Below are 26,931 nucleotides of genomic sequence, written 5' to 3' on the forward strand. Positions count from 1 at the left end.
TGTTTGGTGCACAATTTATGTTTAATAAATGTATCTGTGTTGAATCTGTGTGTGTGTGTTTTAAGTTGTTCTGACGATTGATTTTCTAAAAGCCATAACGAACCACCTCGTGATTACTGCTACAATTAATAATTGTCTCAGTAAAATCACAAAACCCCTACACAAGCATTCAAAATCCTCAAATCATTGATAAATCAAAGCACTGGTCTTCTTAATAAACCGTGAAACGCAAAAAAGAACACAGAAGTACAATCTATGTGGCAGTGCGCTTAAAACCAAGCATATGAGGGACTTTCTATGCAAAGGGTTATGAGAATATGAAACATGCTACCTTGCCATGTTGTAGAAGCTGGTTGCTTGTCTCCTTTCAATGACTACTATATGAGATTATTGAATAAATTATCTACTAAATACCAGATGAGCTAGATTTGCTGAATGACCTCCTCTTGTTTGTAGTCTAACCTTTATTATGATGCAATTCTAGCTCACTGTGACTGATCACACATGTAGAGCCTTAAACCATGATCCACAAACTATTCCATGAATCCATCACAGGTCATATTAAAGGTTAATCACAACATACAGTAGTATCACAAACAAGAACAGATCTGGCACATTCTTCAACTGTGTTAGAGTACTACCACTAATTACTTGTCACATATCGATGATTATGCATATTAATATGAGAGCTCCATTAAATGGATTTGCACCAACTCCCTAGACGTTCTTACATCTCAACATAAAATCTGGAAGAAATTGGGTTAAAAATGCTTCTTGGTAATAAAAGAAATCTCCAACAGTGTTTATCAAGCATAACCTAATTGTATTTTACTTAAAGTTCAGTAATAAACAAACAATAACAAAATAAAATGGATTAATTGTATAAAAATTAAAAATGCCACTATTAGATTATTCACAGGAGTTTTTTTTTACTTACAGGACATCACTCACCAGAATATTATCAAGTGCAATTGTGTTTTCTTTAGTTTCTGCTTATTATGCATAGCGCTGCTCTGCTGCTACTAAAGAGAATAATTATTTTAATAGAGGGCAATTGTGGTTTACTGTAATAGTCAATATACAGCAAATTAACTGGATATAATTTATCATCTAAAAAACAATGCCTAAGCCTATGGGAGTCAAAAACATGTTGAAGAGACAACCACTATAGCATACTCCAGGGTAAGGCTTTGTGTGACAACAGTGATTGAAAACTGATAGAGTGTACAGTATATGTCTTGATTATGTTCAGAAATTCTCCCCAAAGAGAGCATGAACAAGGATCATAGGAGTGGTAATACGTCATCCTCTTTTTTCTGTCATTTTTAAAACTTAAGGTTATATTTTTATTTGCTTAACATTGATCTTGGTCCTTCCTTCAGGCTATAGTAATAGTTGGCATTCGCATTATGTCAGCAAGTGCCCCCTCTGAAGCCTAAACACAAGGAAGTGTAATGGAGAAGCTAATTACATTGGTCTTATCACAAAAAGAATAAAGATTTTTAGCCATTTTTAACACTAACATACAATTCTAGCTACATTTACCTATTTGAGCTATTTTTTAAGCTAGTTTGGTTTTCACTGTGTAGTTCTTGAAAGTACCCAAAAATAGTATACAGTGGCATCAACACAAGAGCGTACAGTAGGTACTTTCAATTATTTCATTAAATGTATAGATGTCTCACATATCAAAATGAAAGAAAACAAGGCTGCGATTTTAAAACAAAGTTATCAAATTAGTCAATTTAAATTAAGTAAAATATTCATATATATTTAACCTAGAAATAAAAAGATGTACAGCACAGAGACATTTTGAATACACACCGAGTACAGTGTAGGCAAACTATCTCTGAGTGTTCAAACCATGACTAATTGAATGAGCCAGATTTGCTTTTTTTCCAAAAATATGTTTACAGTAGTACCTAAACTTTGACTTTACTAATGAAAAACTGCTTCACAGCCTCATCAATCTTACCTCAAGAAACGCTAGAACATTTAGACCAAATGCAAATATTTGAAGAGCAGAGTGACAGGCACAGACTTACTGGGTCAGTGAGCTCCGGAATGCTAGCTCTGTAGATCAGGGGGCGACAGTCTCGTGTGTTGTTCACCAGGGAGCAGGGGAGAAACATGGGCCCCAAGTCATCTCCATCCAGCACATCAATTGTCAGTGTGGTTGTGGCTGTTCTTCTGTCATTTGGGTTCTGAGCACGGTCCTGTTGAAATAGGAAAAAATTGTGTACCCTGTGCAACCGTACAACTGTAGTGCAGTTGATCAAACATCTAGCGAGACACTAATGTTCAAAGTTCAGGCATGCGTAGACTTTCCAATAGAAGTTTTTTTTTCTTGTCTTTCTTTCTTGGAAAACAAATACAGAATGTATTTATACATAAATGCTTTTATTTACAGCTTGGTTCAAATAAATATTAAATTCCCTCTTTAAAATGTGAATGTTTTTTTCGAGGGGATTAATTTTCTTTTCCCACCTTAAGGTTATTTGTCCTGCCTACAGTGGAAAGGTAGTTCATGGGCATGAGAGAAATATTTCCCATCTCAGTCTCACTGCATAGACAAACCAACTTTCTTATCTTTCTTACCAAGGTGCTCTTTGCTTAAAAAAATGTTGGTTGCTCCTGATATAGTCATGCAGTACTTCCTCCCTGACAGATGCAGCCCCTATTATCTTCTAAGCACTGTTAAGAGTGCTAGCAGACAAGCTCCTGAATTGTTCTCGGAAATGTTTGCTTGTAGTGTCCATTGCTTTCAAAGCAAAAAGATTTTACGTGAAACCAACGGATACCAAAAGTGGATATTTTCCTATACCCAAGCATGCTTTCGCACTAGAAAAAAATGTCGCACACAGTTGCCTGCCCTGCGGACTCGAATATACAGAACCATCCAGAAGAAACCTGAAACAAAGACATTTAACCTGCAGTGCAAGCAGCAAAAAGCACAAAATCTCAAGATTTGAAGACACTGGGAAATAACAGTTAATTAATTCTCACTTGAGAATGACAAGTAAATAGGGGCAGCAAATTCTGAAGGAAAATTCTGGCATGGCAATTCATAGAGTCTAGTATGCAGCTCTAGAGGTCTGAGCAAACAAAGAAATTCTGAAGAAAGCCATGATAACAGCTTCAATAAAGACACTTAAGCAGAAAACACAGTACTATTTAATATACTAACTATACACAACTTAAATGTCATAAATTGTAGTTCATTCACAATAATACCAGAAACAAGAAGAAGGTAAACTAGAGTGAGGGTTGGCACAAGCCTGAAGATAATCAAAACATCAAACAAACTGCTTGCTAATCCCCTCAGCACATGAAAAAGAAAGTGAATTACTGCTTGAATTATACCTTCAGTAATAACCTCAAAAATTACCAGTACAAATAGTTTACATTAATTTACATTTAGAGAACCTGAAATATAACTTATTTTTTCCCAAATCCTATCCTATTGTAAATGGCACATCCCATAAATAGAAAAACAAATACAAAAAAATCCATAGTTACTGTATTTTTATCTGCTTCAAATCCCAGAATAGCAGGCAGTGAAGTTATCAGGAGATAAGGTTTGATACTGCCACAACAATTGAACCCTGCAATGAGCAGACTGATGATCTTAAAAAGAATATGCCTTCAAGAAGACTCTGGCTAATCCATTCATTGTAGAAATGACAGATACTCTTTTTTGTTGTTGAACTGGGATCCATTCAAGCACTTGCTGGCTGAGGTACATTACACTACAAATTCCACTGAGCAAACTCCACTTTTCAATTTCAGATGATATCCCTTCAGTGTCAAGAAAACTAAAAGACTAAACCTAAGAGATAAGAACTACGACTTTGGTAAAGGACAGTATTTACTGTAATAAACAAAATGTTAAAATTTAACAATGACAGTAGCTCTAAGAAGAAAATTCCTTTTTTAAATATGATGATACAGCTTTTACCAAATAGAAGACAATAAGTCTTAAATGTTTACCAGGGCCAAAAGTAAAATACATTTTATTTTCAAATAGACAAAATAATTACATGTCAGGTTTTTACTGTTTTTTTAGATGCTGTCACAAATAATACAAGGTTAGGACAATCTGAGATCCTCAAGAAGGATTTAAAAGCATTTTACGAACAGTGAAATTTTAAGTAGATTTCTCTAGATAACTGATTAAAACGTTAGTGTGGTGTAGTGTAGAGAACATTGAATATGACAACTGGAAAATCTTCTTACAAAGATCTGCACTTTATGGGAAGGATGGTTTACATCCTAGCAGTAGATGTTAATTCACAATTACATGTTTAACCTAGAGACTTATAACTAACAAATGTTTAACATCACTTTATTAACCCTTACAATTTCTTGCATTAGGAATTATCTTCCATCTTTTCGCATACCCCAGCTTGCTCTCCATGAGACACACAGGCAGGGAGAGAGCCTGGGGTCAGAGCACAAGGTCTGCCATTGTACGGCACCCCTGGAGCAGTTGGGGTGAAGGGCCTTGCTCAGGAGCCCAACAGAGTAGGATTCCTCTGCCAGATGTGGGATTTGAACCAGCAACCTTCTAGCCACACACGCAGATCCTTAGCCACAGAGCCACTGCTCCGCCAATCTGAAACCAAATGGGCTCACTTGCTGGTAAGCTGTCTTATATTCTTATTGTCAAATGATCTTTCAGCGTGCTGATTTTACTTCTTGATTTCATCCTAAAATAAATCTGAAAAAATTTCCTTGCAAGCATATTTAAGAATTTATCTTTTGAAACACAAACCTTTTAAAAATTGACAGCATAATTTAAAATCTGAATACAAAGAAAGTGACACTTCATTTTTTGAGCAAATACTGGCTGTAAATTTGTTCTAAAAATCAACCCACAAACTCCAAACTCCTCAGTCTCGGTCCTTGTCTGTCCACCTCATTAAATTGAAATTGAAAACAAGTATTTGAAACAAGCATACCTTCAGAAAGATGGGAAAGATCTGGTTGCTTAAATGAATTTAATTTCTGTACATACAGTATGTAAAGCCAGAAAGCAAAATTGAAAGGTAAAATAGTAATATATTGAATGTTTATATATTTGGTGTGATCCAATGACCAACACTGGATACACACAGATACATTGGTACAGAGCAGATATACTGAATATGATATGCTGAGGTATGCTCTTTAATTTCACAGCAGTGTGTGGTATCTTAGTATTAAGTTTGCTCAGTGTGAAAGTTAATTCAAAATAATACAGCTGATATACAATATGAGAATGACAAAATCAAACTTCTACTTATATAATAGTTATAATATTCATCCCTTAATTTTCTGCAGACCATCCAGATACAACCTGAATGGCATGATACAACCATGGCATCACCGTCTCGTTAGATAGCCAGCCTAGCATTCATTTAATGATCTTAATACAGTTAACAGGCTTAATGCTTTTTAAATACAGCTAAGAAGTGTGGCTTCATAAAAAATTACGTAGAAATAGTAACTATTCCCAGAAAAATATGGTCCTGTCATAATAAAGCCAATACATTATGTAAAACATTATAGTAAAACATTTTAATACAATAGTGAATAATATACTACCAAATATATTTTAGGCTACATAAATTACATTTCATGTTACTGTCTATATTAACAAGATAAATAAAAATATGTATAAAAGACATTTCTCATCACATCTGTACTGCACATTATCTCAGACTCCATCCATATGTTTGAATGTAAACAATTTAAAATCTACATTTGCAAACAAAATGGACTATTTCCAATAATGGGACACAATTACAATTTCTAACTGGAATGTTCAAAAAGAAGCAGAACTACTAAATAATATAATACATAAGATTTGATAAAATGATAACTAATGCTTTACCTGAGGCTAAACACATAGTCATACTGTAACTCCTTCATAAACTACACAGCAAAAAAAAACATAAACATACCAGGACCATCATTACTAAGCTATGTCTGCATAAAGTCCTTGTCAGCTGTTGCTTTTGCTCTTAGCTATTGTCTGAAACTATGCCCTTATTATGAGCTGTTTAAAAAACTAAAATAGTAAATATTATAGACATTATATTGAATTTGTTGGTATTTCTAAATATCACAACACGTTCAAAGTTAAGTGATTTATTAATAACAACCAATAGTTTCAAACTGCTTGTATTTTAAAACTGTATTTTGTTTGGGGTGATTTGTTACTGTATTTTAGAACTTCAATTTATTAAACATATATTTTTGAGACAGGTTGTTCCAGACCTCTGTATAATTTCTGAAACTCCCTCTGTATTCCATGTTTTAACCTTTTCTATTAATACTTGTGCTCATTATCGCAGTAAAAAGCCTCATACTTTTTAGAATCCGCAAAATAGGGAATATAATATGGAATCGCTTATCTAAAGAAATTAATAATGATATTCATTTTAGGATCTAAATATATGTATTTAAATAGCTGGTACAGTAGTATTACTGTAATCCACTTACAGTTTTACTTTTTTTACTCCTCTTTGTTTAAATTTTTACTTTTAATCAATAATTAGTATTACAATTTGCACTGTGATAAATTGTTGCACTTCCACATCTTGTAAAAATAATTTGCAAGACTATGTTAAAACATACGTTAAATCTGATTATAAAAAAAAACAGGGTTCTCTCTCTCTCACCTGCTGCGATTCAACACAGAATGGTTAAGAATGGGAACAAGTCAGGGAAGGGGGAGGGTGAAACTGTTACCTGTCCTGGATAAAGCGGTCAGAAAATAGGTGGGTTTATACTTGAAAAAAACGTTTCAATTTTGATACGATATGGAAGATATTATTAATAATAAATGACCTTGGACGGTCTGTAAACTGAAGATTTATAGAGGAGACATGTGTCTTTTCTTTCCAGCTTGGAATTAACTTTTAACTACTAGTATATTCCATTGCAGCCACTTTATGTAACGCAGCTCTGTACTTCTCATAAAGACTAATGTTATTTAGAATAGACAGTTCTGGGGGATGGGAAGGAATTTTCAGTAGTATGCTCTGTTGGCATTGTTGCTGTTTAACATAAGGCAACCAGCAATCAAATGTCCAGTTTTTTTTTAACACCCGTTTTTCCATACTGTAGTTTTAAAACTTGAACAAAGACGTGCCACACGCAACCAGCACAATTTTGTATAGTTTCAAAGCCACTACAGTATAGCTTGTGGGAAATAGCTTTATTTATACTGCATCAAAGCTTAACTCGTTCAGAGCGCCTGACATTACAAACTCAAGAGTTAAAAGGAATTAATTTCAAGGGAGTAACCCTGATACAAATGGGAACAGCGCATCGGTTGACTATGTTGACTATTTAACCTTGACTATGGTTAAACAGTACATACAATGTCTGGTGGAGTTTCAGTGTTCACTTTTCTGTAATCTGTACAGAACATTGACATCTCATCAATATTTGGTATCAATAAACACGGGGGCTTCACAGACTTCCTTCTTTGAACTCAATTGCGCTCCAGTAAACAATGTACAGTGTATCACCTTCTGCTTCAAATCTAGCAGGATTTGCGTAATAAGCACATTGTTTAATGGGGATGACATTACCCACGTCTATATCACTGTATGACACAGGTTTGAGTTGGAGTGTCTGTTAATAAAACAAGCGCCTTCGCATACATATACAGTAACTACTGCAGGAGTTCTTTATCCATTTCAGCTAAATGAGGGGAATTCAATCAGTCAGAATCTCGTGCCAATTGTAAAAATAACCCTTCTTCCCTCCTTTGTTTAACTCTCACTGTGTTAATCTCACTGTACGCCCCAGTGCTCACTTAATGTTCACACTCCCAGTAAAATAAAAAAAAACGTTTTCCGCATTATAACCTCACACCAGGGGGGTAGGAAAAGTGACCATGGTCATTTTTTTCACTGACAGACAAAGTTGATTAAAACTCATTCAAAAGGGTGCGGTATGTTAACACAAACTCTGCTTAACAGAGCCGCTTCGAAGAGCAACGTGACTTTCTGCTCAATTAAATGAAACTACAGTATTGACAGATTTTAAATTCTTCAAGCAAAATTAGCTGTTTGTCAAAATCTGCTACTTTGCAAGCAGTACATGGCTTCTCAAAAAATACCTTTTGTCTTGACATCATGCAAACTCAACAAAGGTTTATTTTTTATAATTCAGAAATTTGAACGGTATGCCTCAGGGACTCATTATAGTATTGTAGCGAATACGGTTTGCCCAGGAAAATCAAAATAGCGCCCCCCCCCCTCCCAGCCGGGTCTCACCTCCCGCTGTTCCAAAGCCGTATGGTTTCAAATAAGGTGTGAAATATCTTTTCTTACTCCAGTTATTAATCCAGTCTATTTTTACTCATTCAGCTATGTAAAAAATATAGCCAAAAGGATCACTGCAAAGGTTAAATTCCAAGATGAAAAGATAAGACTCAACGTGCCGTCTCTAACTCTTCAGTTTACAGTTGACTATTTTTATATATTTGGCTATGTAAGAAACAAAATAATTCACTGATCACAATTTGAACCGCCTTGGTGTAGCTCGCTACATTACAGTGCTCATTACCATTACAAGGAAAATATAAGTTTTTAAAAAAAAAATAAACAAATGTCAAAATGTTTTCAGAATGTCCACTTGTGATACTTTAGCTGCTTAGTTACACAATTCCATAATAATATAACTATCAAGTGATGTTAAATCACTATAGCATTTATAACTTTTTATGAAGTGCAGAATATAAGCTCAATAATGTTAGAACAAGCACGTTAAAACCAGAACCCATGTACAATAAGTTACCAAGTTAAAGACTTTGATGCATAAAATATTTATGCATAATTAAAATATTTATGATGAAGGTGGAAGGTTATGTACTTTTGTGCAACTGAGAAATATACCAACTTTTTAATGTTTAATGAATAACATGCTGTAATACACAGTTTAAAATAATTAAAAGTATAAAGAGTATACGACTTAAATTCTTAACTGGAAAAAGATGACCGCAATTCAAAACTGGGCATTTTCTGGCGACAGCTCAAATGCTGTGCATGAGACGTTAAGCTTTATTAGCTCCACCTGGCGGTTTTACAAGGAGCTTCCGTATACTATTATCATATTTCAATTAACATGCGGTATGATGCGTTATATTGTGCCAAGCCCACCGTGTTTTAATGCACCGTACCTCGCACATTTTGAATGGCTAGATCTGTAGGAATGCTGATATAAAGCCTTGTATTTCAGTTCTGCTTTTCCAGCGTCTTTGTTATCATTAATGGCGACAAGAATCAACATGTAATTGCATTTATTTCAACCCGAGATTTCAGGTAACTGCAGAATAAGTGAAAATGATTTGGTTTATTGCATAGGAAAATACTGTCAACAGGTATAGTACAGTCTGGTTACCAGAAATGGGTTTTTTGACATGATTGTTTTTTCCTGCCTGAACAAATTTCAAACTGAACTGTCTTTAAATGATTCAAGAAAACTTCAGGATACAATTCAGGACACAAATCAGCTTCTGATGGCCAAAACATGTTCACATGGATTTGATAAAGGACAAGAGCAACCGTAACAATAAAGGACCATAATTGAAGAACAAAAGCATGACATCAACACTTTGAATATGGGACATGCATGAGTAAGAAAAAATGACTCAAAATGTTTTTTTAATCGTACATTGTTTAGTATAAAAGGATGTGTCTCTTTTAAAATGGTGAGATGAAAAATTACTTACGTTAGCTTGCACAATTACAAAGTAGCGTGTTTTTTCTTCATAATTCAGCCTCTCCCTCAGAGTAACAGAGCCAGATAAAGTGAGCGGGATGTCAAATGTTCTGTTCGAAGTCTGCAAACAAAATACAGAACTGTCACATACTGTACTGCTGTGCTCTTCTTAATTCTTAGTACAGTTATAGTCAGTCCACATCCTAGGTTTTAGTCCTATTTGCAGAAAATGGCCCAGGTTTCAGCGACATTTTGAATATATAAAATAATATCTATATAAAATAATCTATATAATGCATAAAAATTGCCATAATCCACAAAAAAATCACCTACTGGATCATTTGGATTGTACCGAATTATATATTCAATTTGTCCATTAGGTCCATCATCAATGTCAGTGGCACCATTATTTCCAGAAAAGCCCGTAAATATTGTGGTGCCAACAGGTGTCAACTGCAAAACAAATCAGAAACATCAGATGCTTTTCAGACAAAAGTAATTTAGTATAATGTAAAATAAAAATTAATATTTGGAATTTTTGTTGTTTTTTTAATAGCAACATTGTTTGTTTAGGAAACCTTTTGATGTACAGTAGTTTTACTAAAGCATAATAAAACTCTACAAAGATGAAAAACCAAAATCCCCTCAGCTCTGAGTACACGATTCTTAGCGTCCCTTAGTTTGACATGCTGTATGTCCCCAGTACACTGATGTTCTGAAAGCAAAAGAAAATTCTTAACGTTTTTTTAAACTACTGATGGACGTGACGGCAAAGCTCATTTTAGCTGTCACACTTTTCCCTCTGTGGTTTCCTTTCAGATGTGAAAATAGAAGGTAATAGCTCAGAGCTACAGTAGGTTAGGGCTGCATGCAGTATGAGGGAAATAACTCATATCTCAGTTCCTGAATGGGTTTACGGGTACCACTTTGAAGCCAGTTTTGACAGACTTTCTGGATACAGAAAGTATAAGAAATGTCAAGACAAAGAACTGTCTGTTTAGCCTATGACTGTTCATACCTTCAGGGTACAAGCCACAAACTTTGATTGGCTAAAGAAATCTTCAAGTTCCAGACATTTCTTACAGCTCTTCATCTTAGTTTAGGATATCTGTAGCTATGTCAATCAGATGCTCTTTAAAGTTAGAAAGTGAAGCTTCAAATAGTTAACATGTAAACTTCTAAACAGTTTGAGTCCCCAGGTTTTTTGCTCACACCAGTTGTGCTCTGTCTAATAACTTTCATAATTCCTGGAAAGAATTTTGGCACTAAATTGAAAAACAAAACACCAAATTGAAAACAAAGCACCAAAACAATCTGAAGTTTTCATCAGTATGCTAGCTGTAAGGGAACAAGCAGAGGCTAATTCTACACTGAAAAATGCAGATACACGATTCTGTGAGATCCTACATCTGAAGAATGCTCCACAGCTGAAATTCTGTATATTTTATTTTTGAGTGTTGTATCATCTGCTTATAACCATGTATAGTATCTGGGATTCGTCCAAACTTGTAATCTGTTATTTAAGTGGACAATGTCCATAAGAACGTATTGAACAAAGGCAAAACAGCTGCATCTACAGTTTTTGGCAAGGTGATGTATATGGGCTTAACAATTTAGTGAACAATGATTACGTTTACTAACAGAAAGACAAAACATTGAGACACTGAATGCTTTATGCATTCAAATAATACCTATTGTCTTTGGAAATTAATAAGTGAAATTCCAATTTACTTTCTATGATGCAAGTTAATATGTGAATTATTCATGTCTGTCTTAAAAACAGCTTTAAATTCAAATGATGATGTAACGGTGCAGATTGATTCAAGATAACCTACAATTATGAATAATACAGTACATATATATTTCTTCAAAATCTGAAAACATCTCATCAAATCCTCTAGAAGACTGAAACAAACTAAGTCCAGAGGTAAAATACAGTATAAACATTTAAGTAACCATTTAAATTCTGAGTTAAACAAACAATGCATTACTTCTTATTAACACTAAAACTGTTTATTGCTTATTATTTCATATGTAAGTGGCAAATCAACTAATAAGGGTAGATCTTAGCAAACGTTATAATTGGTTATTAAAGAATTCTGAATATTGTTTAAAATAACTTAAACATTTTGTGATTTATTCAATTATTCATAAGGATGAATACCTTAGTCCCTAGATTTTAAAAAAATGTCAAACATTCATTTAACATTTCTAAATGTAATTTCAGCTTCGTAAAAAGCAGAAGAAAACTCATAATAGACCATATGCTTTCATTAAAGATGATTGTCACTAGTTAATTTAGCAATGCATTAAGTCCTGGTATTTTGCTGCCTGCTAAATATTCAATTTTAATAAAAACATTTTAAATAATCTTAAAATACTTTGATGAAAACAATGGGAAAAATTAAGCAGATGTATTTTTTCATGTATGCTAAAAATATCCTCCCCAACACCCATTGATATAGTAAAAAAAAACAATTTAACATTGTAAGAAGTAATGTAATTCTGCTGATTTCAACACACAAATCAAATAATCCTCATCAAGTATGCAGTAGTTCATGTGTTGTACAACAAATGCAGGATGGAATCAAACCTAAGTAGATGATGCGTCTAAATTTAAGCAGTGATAGTGCATGTTTCGATTACACTTCTTGGTAAAGTGGTTTGTAGGAAAAAAAACATAAATGTGCCAAAATAGTGATTGCAATACACAAGTTTGCTTATCAATGTCAGTTTGTCGAGACGGGCATCTTCACTATGATTAAAGCTTGCCTACTCGTTTAATCAGCCTCACTTTGCTGTTCTGCAATCATGGGCACTTGCAGCTGGTGTTCGTCACAGGGGTTTGCAAAAACATATTTTATGACAAGAATTCCAAAATAAGTATTGTTACAAAAAAATAATTTGATGGTTAACAGGATTAAGTTTTTTTATATACGAGATTAAATGCAGCCTTTATACAGTATTTACATCTTAAAATCAGCTGAATAAAATCAGCTTTTAACTCAAGAAAAATATTTCACAATTTTTCTTTCTCATTTATTACACAATGTCAGTGATTTGACTGCTGGCTTAAATAATCAGTAGAATGTGACCTGTACACTGTACAGCCTTCTTAGCACAATACGGTGTGCAATTTAAGCAAATTATACTATTGGACAACAGGTGCACCAAGATTAAAGATATTAATATTACATGCTTTGCGGTTACTGCATTGTTGCACATAAAGTAAAATCTTTGGTTCATAACCTGGTTATTAATGTATATCCTCATGCATCAGTAAACCACTGTGGGTTTAATTTGATTTTTTTGTGGAACAAAACCAAAAACAGTTCACTTGATCACTCATGTGCACCAAGTGACCAGAGATACATTCCAGAAATTCATGATTAGAAATGCATGATTAACTCCCTTGCTGCCTTTCAGCAGTTTTTAAAAATATCAAAATATTGTGTCTTGAAGAAAAAACATTTTGAAAGAAATAGACACAGTACTACTTCAAAATGTGAAAGAGATTTCAATAATAGCCACGGGGTGCTGGTCTGAGTTTATAAAGACTACAACTACAGTAGCTTTAGATCAACAATAAAAAGATAAAAAAACCTGATGAAAATACAGGATACACAATGAAGTTTAGATGGCTCTAAAAAAGCTCAATCTCTTAATTTGACTTTCCAGAATATGATGGTGAATTACTCTAAATCCAGGGTTGATAAAATAATAACAGGTAGAATCAGAAAATTGTTGCCCTTCCCAAGACAGCATGCATTTGTAAGTTCAGGACTGTATTTGCATAATGTCCTATTAGTGAGGTTTATTGGAAAAATTGAACTTGGTGGGAATTTATTCAAAATCCTGGAAACAAAATTGGATTCATATCATCATAGTCACTCTGTGCATTCATCTTTAAACTGTGCCGTGAGTTGCATTCTTATGTTCACATATAAAGCTAGGTACCCCTGCATCTATAAGCTTTGTAGTGTTTGCACAAAACCCTAATTCTGCAGTAATGTTTTTTCTTGAATTAAACAAAAACCCTGAATCAGCTCTTTCGGTAAGACTGCACAACACCATATATTGTATGTATAAACTGCAGAAAATCATTGTCGGCTCTCAAGTCCTTGATGGTATCATCTGTCATTTTCAACTGATTTCCCTTCAACTGGAGTTCTGCTCTTAACTTCTGTCGGAAACGTCTTGGTCTTATGAACTATTACAAATAATCGCATGTCTGTAACGACATTTGCTCAAATAGTTGTAAAAGATTATGCATGTATGCATGATGTTACATCATGTTGTGTAGTTTTTATGAAAGAGTTATGAAGGCATTTTTTAGCGGGTTCTAATGTAGATAGATAGATACTTTATTGATCCTGTGAGGGAAATTGCAGTGCAACAGCAGCTTGACACACACAACACAGCCACAGTGTAACGAATTACATACTAATAGTACAATACATACAATGTAGCATTTAATAGAGATGCTTGAGCTTCATAAATACTGTAGAACTATATTTTTGAAGGTTATCTGACACTTTAAATGACAAGGAATATTGAGGACACTGATTGACTTAATTGTGAAGGAAACAATTTTGCGTCAATGTGTGTCACATTAAACTCTTCAAGAAAACAACACAAAGAATTTGGGGGCAAACAGCAATTTAAAAACTTCTTCTAGAAAGCTACAGGGGCTTCCATGTTGCTCTTCAAGGCTGCTGCCTAATGAGAGAAAACTAGCCAGACAGCACCCTAGGGAACCAATTCCAATTAAGTAAAAGCCACAAAATCACTTTGTATCTATTTCATACCCAGTGTGCGAACTACTTCACTGCACATTCTATCCTATACCTCATTTTCCCTTTTTTCGGATCATATAGATGAAAAGTAGCTATGCAGAATGAAAAAATCGGCAAAGTGCCGAATTGATCATTATACCATATAAACTCACTAGGCAACAAGAGGAATTTTCTTTTGCCTTAAAGTTTAGCAAATGTTTTTAATTATAAAAAAGTGAAAGCACAAACTTCATAAAGTCTCAAAATAATATTTGTTATCCTTCTCACTGAATTTTTAGATGAGCCATTTGAAATATCCTATGTTGATCTATGTGGGGTTGCTTTATAAACCATTATCAGCAGCAGCTATGTGACATGAATTTATATGATTAAAAAAATCACTGCAGTGGCTTTTAAGTCAGGTGTTTTCAGGCTTCTGCTGTCTGTCCAACCTATACATGCAGCTTTCGGTAGTTTAAACTTTCAAGTAAATAATCCAAATTGTGGCATTCATCTACTAATACATTCACATGTGACAAACTGTGACTAAATATGGATATATATATGTCTTTTGGAAGTGTCTTAACATTGGATCTAGACTGCGCATTTAAATATTTCCTTATTTTTAATATTTTATGGAGCTGTCAGCACCTGTCAGCACCAATGGAATTCACAGGTTGTTATACTATAAATCAGCCTGGAGCCTTTCAATGGTTAATGATGCCATTGAAGACCCACAGACTTTTACTGGAAGAAGACTCAGGTCTGCATGATGAAAGCATGAAACAGATAATTCCCAGGTTTTCCTTGATGGAACAATAGCCAAGGCTCTTAAAGTCTACTTCTGGCAACTGATTTATAATTCCCTTTTGTGCATCCCGTGTCTTTGTGTTAATTTGTGCAACAGCTGAAGGAACACAACTTTTATACCATAACAGAGTGACAAATTCAATTCTTCCCAATGTTTGCTTCCATCATTTTTGCTAAGTTTCAAAAGGATAAATAATATCCAACAGCACATTTTCATAACATCATGTAAGATGAAAAGTGACATTATTTTAGTAAATGCATTTATTCAGGACATGTAGCAGACTGATTCAGTGAATTTATTACTAAATAAGTTTTATAGCAAGGTGCTATAAAGATAATACAACATACAGTATACAGAAGCCTTACAAATTCTATCTTTAATAGTTTTGCAGCAAGTGTTTGTTTAACTTCCTTATACGCACCAGATGATTTAATACCAGTTACTAACCTCATTTACTGCCACATAGTAGCGTGGCTGCTGAAAGCGAGGAGCATTGTCATTGCGATCTCTTACCACAATCCGGACTTCATGCAATATCACAGTACCAACAAGCTCATTTGTACACTGCACCTGGACCACAATGGACTGGATGGAGGAGGGGGGCTGAAAGGAAAAACACAGAGAACTGTGACTTTAAATACTTTTGAGCAAGAAATACTCATCTGCTCACAGACAGTGCAATGAAGTTACATTCTTGACTCCATTCACTTGGCCATTGTCAGCAAGGTGGAAAATGATGCAACATACAGTAGGCTGGTATAGGAAAATGTGTAACTTTGACATGGTACTGTATATGAGCTACGGCATGTTAATATTGTTAAATCGTTCATGGCTAATATTTTAATTCACAGCTAATTATATAAGTGGAGTCACTGGGAAATAGGTCATTTTAGGGATCTTTTAAAAATGATTTCCACAAATAGTCAGATCAGGTCAGACAGGCAGAGCAATATATTGGTCTGCTAAATGGAACAGAGTTTCTCCTATCGAGCAAGAAAAAAACAACAGAACTATCTGCAAGCAGTAAAGCTATAAACATGTTAAGCACTTACATCTCTGTCGAGAACACGGCCAGTGCTGTTAAGATAAAGCCTTTGTCGTACTGGATCCAAAATCACCCAGTGATCGTAGTTGTCCCGCAGGGATAAAGAGATAGTTCTTTGCGGACCTTCCACTCGTCCTTTGATTTGCATATTATCAACCAGGAGCGTCCCTAAAAATAAAGGGCATCATACATATGTAGTAGTATCTGGAAATAAAACATAATATCTTGCACAAAGATTAAAAAACGGTTGAGCACCTCTTGAAAAATTAGTGGGGTTCCACCACACAGGAATATGATATTCTGCCAAATCAGATAATCCCGGTTGGATTAGTTAAATAATGCAATAAATATGATGGACTAAAAGAGTGCAGTGCTTCGACTGATCCAAGATTTTATTTTACCATATTCATGAGCAACACCAACGTGAATAAAGTCCCATGCATTTCATCATGTACGGCACATTATAATTCCATTTTATAAAAAGGGAAATTGAACATTTTCCAGGTTTTAGAATTGCAGAGGTTTTATTTTGCAAGCACATAAAATCAAAACTACTAAAGTAATGTTCACACAATCATGGTTTAAACGCTTTAAACAGGAGCTTTTGCTTATAGTATTCATTCCAAATGCAGCTTTGTTATATACAGATTAATAATTAATAATCATGAGTTATAACCTGGTTACATACTGTACAGTATGAAAAACCTGGTGATATTCAAAATATATGGAGAAATGGCCACCCTTTTCTGGATTCAAAATCATTTTCTTTGTAAAATTCCAAGTTAACAATACATTTTTATGTCTTTACTCTTGCCTATAAAACACTTCAATAAAACCATGGCATGTTGTTCCTCCAGTGTGACCTTCACCATCCCCGTTTCAGGCTTTGCTGCTGGTAATTACTAGATCTTTGAGGGTGCCTACTAACTGGGACAGATGGGACCCCTGAGTTGACCCCTTTACATTGGTTAAATCACTTGCACACAAGTTCAACATATTTAATTGGTTGCCTCTGGGAAACTGTTGGATGGTGCACCTTTTTTCAAAACTGCTTCACTAAAGATTGAACCGGGAGCACAAATGTATACACTTCTCTTTACTTCTTATTTAATCAGTCTTTCTAAAGTAAGGTTAGGTCTATAACTGAGAAATGGATACTTGCCAGACAAGGTGTATTTGAAAACAACCGGCCTGTTTCAACTACTCTCATGCAAGCTCCGCTGTGGAGGAAAGGAAGATGCATCTCCAAGGAAATGTCTTCTGCATTACCCCATTTGCACGTCTTGTACCCTGGTATAATGTCGCTTGCACTAATTCCCATTGAGAGGTTAACTGAGGGCTTCTGAGCTATTCAGGGACTTGAGACAAACTCAGACTTTAGAAGGCTCTGTTACGTTGCTGATGTAAAACCCTTTTTCTAAGGCTGCTTTCCTACGAGTGCCAGTGAACAGTGCTTATGACAACAAACACAAATTTTCATTTCAGAATCTAACGTAATGGGTATTGAGGTTGCTGTGCATGTAAAAGAAATCCAGTTTCTGTTTTGTTAGACTAAGAGGTTGATCAATAAATCAATTTCTTTTGGAATGATAGCTTGAGAAATTCTGTATAACTATTCAAAAGAACAACTTTAGAATTTTAGACTGGGATGGCATTTAAAACAATGCCAGGCCAAGCAACCTGGTCTATAGTGTAGGCAGTGTGCAAAACATACCGCAGAAAATAGATTCCATCCTTAGTGAAGGACTTATAGGCTACTATTTTGGGTTAAGACTAAAAACACACTTCATACAAGATTAATTTGTATTCCTGTTAAAGACTCTTTCCCTCAGAGGCAAGATGACATAAATCTTTCTCTCCCTGTGAGTGCTAATATCCCTGTGCTATACAGCTTCTTTGTGGTATTTTTTTAATTACCAATCCCCAGCCCCAGTTAGATGGAAGTGTAAATAGTTTCTTCTCCATCTCGTTTTTCATGCTAGTGTAATTCAGTGGGCCGACAATTGTTTTGCAGGAAATACATGGTTTCTAAGCTTTCTGATGGTCTAACAAATACAAGACTTTATGAAAAATGAGTTACATGTTCCTGAATCATAATACACAAACTATACTAGACAGTATTCCTCAAATACTGAATAAAAATATTAATGAAGATGAACCATACAAAAATAAAAATACGTAGTCTAAGGATTTGTCTTAAAGCATGTGAGAGTTACTTTCATATGACATGGCATTTCTCAAGAAATGCATCTCAAAACCTCTCATTTCTTGCAAACTGTGCTTTATGAAGCCAATACTTTGTATTGTAATGTACTATAAAATACAATGTATTATAAAGATAATACATTAAGTGTGTGAATTTTTAAAGCAAATACTGAATTTATAAGTTAAAGGATAAAAATAAAAACCAAATGCTCCCCACTTCATTCACTCCCAGCCATTAAATTTGCAATGACTCAGAGTGAAAAATACAAAGTAACATATAGTTACTATATGTCAAATACCCTTAGATGCAAACCTTCTCGTGTATAGTTGGAAAATCATTTATTCTGAAGACAGTAATTTTCTCCCATACCAGTAGCAAAAACACTTACAGTATGTCCTGTGCCCTTTCTGTTTTGCAAGTTGTTGTCCTTACATGCAGGTGAAAGAAATAGAAATAATGCTAATATTCTCAGCAACACTTTGAGTTCCCTTTCTCGCTTACCAAAGTTGAAATAATATAATTTTAACTGTGTCAGAAACTATTATTTGCCTGTTTTCTTTTGCTGTTGAGGTTTATGTCTAAGAACTATTGACTGCCTACAATTGTTAAATCATCAATATCTAGCAGAAGAAATTAATTCAGAAATTAATTCAGGATTACAGAAATTCTGGCTATACATATTTTAAATGTTTAGTACATATCGAATCAGTGGATTTTGTCTTCATCCCCATCATCATTAGTCTCTGTTGGCATACTGCCCATTGATTTGATAGATAATACTTTTCCATTTTGTTCTATCCAGTGCCAGCTGACTGACTAAACCTGTATAGATCCTTCTGACATTGGTTTTCTCTATCACCCACCCACGTCCTTGTCCCTTTTGTTCTTCCCTGCCATGATGCCAAACACTGCTGTCTTTTTCAGCCTGTCATCATTCATTCTGCAGTTGTGTCCAAGCAGTTTCAAAGGTCTTTCCATTAAAGTCAGTCACAATGATCTTTTCACTCCCTTTGTCTTTCTCGCCGCATTGTTCATTGTTTTCTGTTGCCATCTTCTGCTTTATAAGACTCCTGTAACACTTCATTTAGAAATCCATCAGTATTTGCATGTCTCTATTCCTATACAATATGTCCACATCTACACATCATACTGTGTAATAGCTCAATGAGGAAACAAACATTATTATTATCTGTAACTTATAATATTCCGGCAAGGACTATCTAATCATAAGCACAGTAGAAAGGTTACAAACAAGAGGAGTCCATTTGGCCCATCTTACACATTTGGTATTTAGTAGCTAATTGATCCAAAGATCTCATCCAGCTTTCTCTTGATCTCCTTCAACAACTAGGCTGAGTTTATGAAAGTTTAGGTAAAGATGTGTTAAATGCACATACTGTATACTGTACATTTCCATTTGCATCCACTGGTAAGTCTGAAGAAATCCACTGTGCTGACTTTGTCACTGCCTTTGTAGATTTTGAATACTTGTATCAGGTCCCAAAGACTGTGTTTATGTAAAGACCTTGAATATTATTAATCAATATCTTGGAAATTGGCTTTTTCATATTTAGCTGAAATGGTTCCTTATCAAGATGACCCTATCCATAAGTCATCAAAAGCTTACTCATTCTTTGAACTCTGGAATAATATTCTGCTCACTTGAAGAAATCAGAATGATTGTAAATTAATTACATCATTTCCAATGTCAAACCTTTGGAATTCTATTTAATCACTATAGGTGCAGTTTAGAGTCATATGTACTACAGAAGATTTGCACACAAACAGAATTTTACAAAGTGGGTATCCTGCTCTTATCCTTGCCTGGAGTATGTATTGTAAAATTGCTTGGAGGACCTCCTTTCTGACACTTCTATCACAGGTGTGCTACCAGCTTGCCAAGCACTGCAATCACATGCACCAGCTGGGATGGGACACACCTGACGCTACACAATGCAAGTTAAATGTGCAGTTACAGCTGCTTTAAGGTAAGAGGAATTTTACTGTTCACTGTACTGCAAAAACACGGGCCAAAAATATTTTAATTACCCCTCAATGTGACACCAAGAACCATCTGGCTATATATATACTGTACAACCAAAGCAGAAAAAAAAATCATTGAGCGGTGAAAGATGAATAACAAATACCTCAATACCGTATAATCATTTTTTCATCACAAATGCTGGATTAGGAATTCCAAACTTGGACAGTTCCATTGGAATCAAATGCATCTGGAATGTAGTTATTAAATCTAAAGAATCTGTTTCACGTAATGTGTGGTATCAAAACAGTGTCCGACCATACAGTAGGTAAGAAGTAAGAAGAAAACCATGTCTGAACAATATATACAGTATATATAAACAATTATGAGCAGTAAATGTTGAAAGTTAAAATAATTTAAGGCTATAAAGCAAAATGTATTAAATAATAAAAGTATTTATTAAAACATAAGATTTTTTTAGTATTTTACTCCATCTGCAGATTATACAGTACAATTAATGAACTGATAAATTAAAGTACCAGTAACAAATATTTAGCTTGTTGTTAAATGAAACAATAGTGTCATTATAGTGGGTTTCTAACAGAAAAGCACAAAATGCAGAAATTAAATGGAAGAAGGGTGCTCCGTATCGCAGTTACACCTGCTTTAGATACAGTTCTGCACACTAACCTTCACTCTGACTACGTGAAGCTACTGTATGTAAATAGGAATGAATGAGACTTCTGAGCAACTAAGCCATCTAAGTTATCCATCTGCTTCAAACAGGATTTAATTTCAGCTTTTACAGTTCACAGAAACAGATTTCTTCATCCTAAGTAAGATTTGTAAGCAACATGAAGATAATCCCCTCCACACCCATGCTACTCTCTCACAAGGATAAAGAAATGCAACAGAATATGCACTTGTGTGCCTAGAAGGAGCTAATGAAGTTTCTCTCCAATACTATCCTAGTGCCAATGTTTTGACAAAGATACAAATCCCATTAACACTTTACACTGGTTGATTGATTTTTAGTCATTTGACAATCATAAGCATTCAAAACCTTGTGTGTAAAGTTAGCAGTACACATGTTTGTTTTACGTAAAATATTATGTTCTGATATCCCAGCATCCAGATAATTCTTAGATCCATTTTAAAATATTTTTTATGTAAAGAACAGGCATATTTTAGCTTCAAAATGTTGTGTCTCAGAACACAATGAAAAGGGTATTATCCTAAGAGGATGCATTATGCATAAAAACTTTTCATTGTGAATTCTGTGGAAAGTCTGACTGTGCAAATAAACTTTTTCAGAGAATTGTGATGTACCAGTAATTTTCTGTACTGAAAGTATCATATTAATGTTCTGTCAGACAGAGTCCCTGTATGACATCCACAGTGGAGGACTGGATTGATTGCCCATGATGCCGGATCTGAATTCAAGTTTTTTTTTTTTATCTGGGGAGACACCTAGAAGATTTAAGTAGATGATGTGTGATTTCAACAAATACTCTTTCAATAATCTTTTTTACCAACAGGTCAGTGGAGTTGCCATGGGCACCAGAATGGGACCCAGCTATGCCACTGGAGGCGGAGCGGTGGCTCTGTGGCTAAGGATCTGCGCCTGTAACTGGAAGGTTGCCGGTTTAAATCCCACAGCCGGCAGAGGAATCCTACTCCGTTGGGCCCCTGAGCAAGGCCCTTAACCCCAACTGCTCCAGGGGCGCTGTACAATGGCTGACCCTGCGCTCTGACCCCAAGCTTCTCTCCCTGTCTATATGTCTGTGTCTCATGGAGAGCAAGCTGGGGTATGCTAAAAGATGAATTCCTAATGCAAGAAATTGTATAGGGCTAATAAAGCAACATTATCATTATCAATATTTTTGTCGGCTGGGTAGAAGAACGCTTCTTCGCTTCCTACACTGGCTATGTCCCTGACCTCTACAAACGATATATTGATGACTGCGTCGGTGCCGCCACATGCTCCAATGATCAGCTTGAGTTCTTCCTGCACCATTTCACCAACTTCCAACCGTCCCTCAAATATACGGTTAACATATCTTCCACTACTCTTCCGTTTCTAGACATCAATTTCTCCATCAACTACCCCCGACTGTCCACTTCAGTTTATTACAAACCCACGGATTCACACAGCTACCTCCTGTACAGCTTATTTCACCCCAACCACACTAAAAACTCTCTTTCTTTTTCACAGTTCCTTAGGCTACGACGATTATGCAGCGACAACATCGACTTCGAGAACCAAGCCCTCGAAATGTACTCCTTTTTCATTAACAGAGGATACCCCAGCAGTGTGATTGACAGGGCCCTTGCCCGAGCCAAAAACACCCCCCCGACCATCAACCCGATCAGGAACTCCCGCCGTAAAAAACGCATTCCTTTGGTGCTTCCTTACCACCCTAACACACTTCCTATCCCCAGGACCATTAACCACAACTTTTCCATCCTACAGGATGATCCCTCTTTTCTGATCGCCCTATCATCTCATATCGCCGACCACCTAATCTGCATAACCTCCTTGTTCACAGCTCCCTTGACCACCCTCAACAACCATCCACACCAGGCACTTTCCCTTGCAACAGAGCTTGCTGTATCACCTGCAAGTACACATCCACCACCACACTCATTCAAGGCCCCTCAGGACAACTCTGGATCACCCAGGTAGCATCTTGTACCTCCAGCAACCTTATTTACTGTATCTCTTGCAGTAAATGCCCAGCCATCTACATTGGAGAAACAAGAAGGAGACTCGGAGACTGCTTCAGAGAACACGTCAGGGCTGTGAAGATTAAAGATCTCTCCAAACCCATTGTTTCTCATTTCACCTCTGACGGCCACGACCACTCTAATCTCTCCGTCTGTGTTCTCAAAGATGGTTTTCCGAACTCATACATCAGAAAGACCACCAAAACCAAAATTATTCTGCAGCTAGGATCACACATTCTCCAGATTACTGTTCTTTTAAATTTTCTCCATTCATTGGAAGTTTCATTTCACACCTCTCTGCACCCATTCTGACTTCACACCTCTTGATTGGCCTCTCTTTCTGTCCCCTGCTCCCGCCTCTCACTCCTCCTCCCTCCCAACCTTTGTTCTCCCGCTACTTTACCTTTGCCTACTGCCCTGCCTCTCTCACACCCGAAGAAGGCTCCACGGCCGAAACATTATGTTCTCTTTCTTCTTTTTTTCAGCATGGAATAAACCTATTACGTGTTCCTTTGCAGCCTACGCATGCTGATGCAGCTACCCACCTGACATATAAAGCTATTATCATCATTTGTAATTGCCCTCAATTGTAATTAAAATAGAGATACATCAGCATCAAAACCATCTCACTTTGTGAACACTTTGCTTCAACATTACCTATTACTGCTTTAATCTAAGAGAATACACATGATGTATAGCTGCCTTAGACTGCTGATTTCATAATACAAAGAAACTTTGCTGGTTTGAAGGCACCCTGTTAACTTACTTGAACAATACGAAATGCTAAACAAAATAATAATGAATTAAATGGGAGATCCTTTAAATATCAGGGATACAGAGCTATTAACTTGCAAGTTCTTTCTGTACATGATTCATTGTAGTATAGAATAAAGGCTCTTTCATGTCAACAAATGAAAACATCTGAACATTCAGTATCTTGAAGTTAATGGACTTTGTTTAGGAGGTGTTAATCTGACCAATATTTCAAAGCCCGCAACTTTTTTTCTAAAATAATGACCAAAATGCATGAACTTTAATAACAAACTATGTCTGCCTATAGAAATGATAAAACATCTTCATAACAATGTCATAAAAACTGTGATACACCTCGTTCTAGTGGATATAAATAGAATTTTTTTTATTGAAAAGGTGTCTTTTATTAAAATGCTAGATCAGGGGGAAATGAGTCAAACAGTCTATTATATGGGTACAAAATGTTGGCTTAAATGTTTGAATTATGCAGGCAGAATGGGCAGAATGTTAATTGGTGTAATTTAATTTGGTCTAAAATCAACTGGATGTTAGAGCAGGTACATCCTAATGATGCATAACACACATTTAAATGATTCAGTGGTGGAAGCATCAGCTTCAGTCATTGGTATTCAAGAACAGAATCATCACTTTCTTGACAGCAAGTGAAGCATGTACTTTGAATTACTTAAACAGTATTTTGTTTAAAAAAACATGATTTCTCTGAAACAAAGTACATGTTGTAAAGGTTAAAAGAATACAAAGCAGAACTATTAGGTGGGTATTAATGTACAATGATCCATAAAGTAAGATGAAATAATAACAACATTTATGAACTTATGTTCCTGGCATATTTGTCCTTAAAGCTAAACATTAATGTGGGATATTAAAAACCTGTACTGTGTTTTCAAGTTTCAGCTTCATACCTCTTACCTCATTAAATCTTGTGTTATTGCTCCCTTTAGTAGAAGCTTTAAGTATCAGATTCCTGTGAAGGTTTCATGGAGGTCAACACTGTCACCTTATAAGAGTTGTCCAAGACCAGTAGGTGTCAGTCCTTTTTATAATTAATTTGAAATCACTCTTGGACACAATACTAATCTCTAGGACTTGATGTACCATCACATGTTTAATGAAGGATAAAGCTCATAAAAAGGTAACTTTTATACAGCATTAAGCAAGTAATCGATGCTTTTGTATACGTTAAAAGGCACAAGCTACGCTTCCAATATTCACTGGGATCCCTCACTATTATATTATTTTCTCAAGTTAGAAAATTGTCTCATTAGACATTTTAAAGTTCAACAGCATGATCTTTCATTGACCTAGAATCAAGCACACATTGAGAAATGTTAATATTCTCTTGAGTCTCTCACCAGATAAATAACAGCATAGTCCTACAGCTGAAGAAGGAATGTCAGATCAATAGTAATATTCAATTTAGAATTGATATGCCCTCCAACACAAACAAATGGGGTAATAATGGGTTTTGTTCTATTTCTGAATAAAAATTAAATTCATTAAACAAATTATCACATTCTCAGTGAGATACTGTGTGAAGTAAGAGGACATTTTCAGTGTAGTGTAGTGTAGTTTTTTTACCTATAGGAATTATATTACAGTTAATTTTATTTCTAGGACTTGTCTTCAATTTCGAAACACTGGAAACTTAATTTGAAAGTATTGTGAGACCTCACTTTACAGAAATGTTTTTGCTTGTGTCATCTCAAAGTTTAGTAATTCCCTGTGAGCAAGGGAGTAGCAACACAGTAGTGCAACCTGCCAGGGAAGCAGAATCATGAATTTCAAGCAAGAGTGGGAATGAGTGATGTGACTTGAAGCTCATGACTACATGGATTAAAGTTTGAATTCAGGGTTGCTGGGAAAAGCAGAGGGAGTTGGAGTACAGATTATTATATGTACAGTAACAAAAGACACTTGTACTATTGAAAATGTTTATAAGAGTGCTAGCTTTGTTTTCATAGGCCAAGACAAAAAAAAAGAGATTCTATGATACATTCCTGGACTTCAGTCATATTTGTTGAGATCAAGGACTCTGCTAGGTCTGCTTTGTTTCTTTCTATGTATTTCAATAACAAACCTAACAAAGCCCTAAAACCACTTTTTCAATTTTGCACTCACTACAAAACTTTTGACCCCTAGTGTATTTTTCTTCTACAAGGACTTTGCTGTCCTACAGTATGTTTATAGAACTGAGCAAGCAAAATGTTAAGCATTATCTTTTGGAGAGTTTTAATGTTACAAACAGAACATGCAAAACCCTACACATTTCATTACTGCTGAGGTAAGATAAATGGAATCTGTAGGTTCTTGTGCTCTAAACTAAAGGCTTGCATAAGAGCTGTCCTCAAAACAAGAAGACAATCAGATTACATTTTAACCTGATTACCACCTACTCTTTATAATCATCTGTGCAAACAGGCACAGTGGGATTTATTTTATGTTATCTTTGCATAATGAAGTTGCTCCCATTGAAAGTTTTTAATTTCTCTGTGTTCAATTTGTTTATCTGTAATAGGGACAGCCTATTGAAAAATACAGCATGTGGTATGCTAAAATAAAATGAGAACTATAAAACACTTTAACAATTGTTTCATGATTATGGATCTCGACAGAACTTACTTACAAGCTAATAATAACAATACTACTACTACTACTACTACTACTACTACTACTACTACTACTACTACTACTACTAATAATAATTGCTTACACTTATATAGCACTTTTCTGGACACTCCACTCAAAGCGCTTTACAGGTAAAGGGGACTCCCCTCCACCACCACCAATGTGCAGAATTCACCTGGATGATGTGACGGAAGCCATAGTGCATAAGTATGGTCACCACACATCAGCTATTAGTGGGGAGGAGAGCAAAGTAATGTAGCCAATTCA

The 26,931-nt window shown here is 35.3% G+C and overlaps 1 protein-coding gene across 10 annotated transcripts in view; it reads right to left on the reverse strand.

Annotated features, from left to right (window-relative positions):
• The window catches only part of pcdh15b (protocadherin-related 15b), a 311,541-nt gene that overhangs the window by 132,502 nt on the left and 152,108 nt on the right, over positions 1-26,931 (reverse strand). For all 10 annotated transcript variants that reach the window (XM_069188941.1, XM_069188940.1, XM_069188944.1 and 7 more), the window contains 5 exons: positions 16,359-16,519; positions 15,754-15,909; positions 10,054-10,173; positions 9,731-9,841; positions 2,046-2,216 (listed from right to left, as the gene is read on the reverse strand). In XM_069188941.1, the coding sequence (XP_069045042.1) occupies positions 2,046-2,216; positions 9,731-9,841; positions 10,054-10,173; positions 15,754-15,909; positions 16,359-16,519 (719 nt within the window). The remainder of the gene's footprint in view (positions 1-2,045; positions 2,217-9,730; positions 9,842-10,053; positions 10,174-15,753; positions 15,910-16,358; positions 16,520-26,931) is intronic.

This window comes from Lepisosteus oculatus, chromosome 4, assembly GCF_040954835.1.
Source record: "Lepisosteus oculatus isolate fLepOcu1 chromosome 4, fLepOcu1.hap2, whole genome shotgun sequence".
Lineage (NCBI taxonomy): Eukaryota > Metazoa > Chordata > Actinopteri > Semionotiformes > Lepisosteidae > Lepisosteus > Lepisosteus oculatus.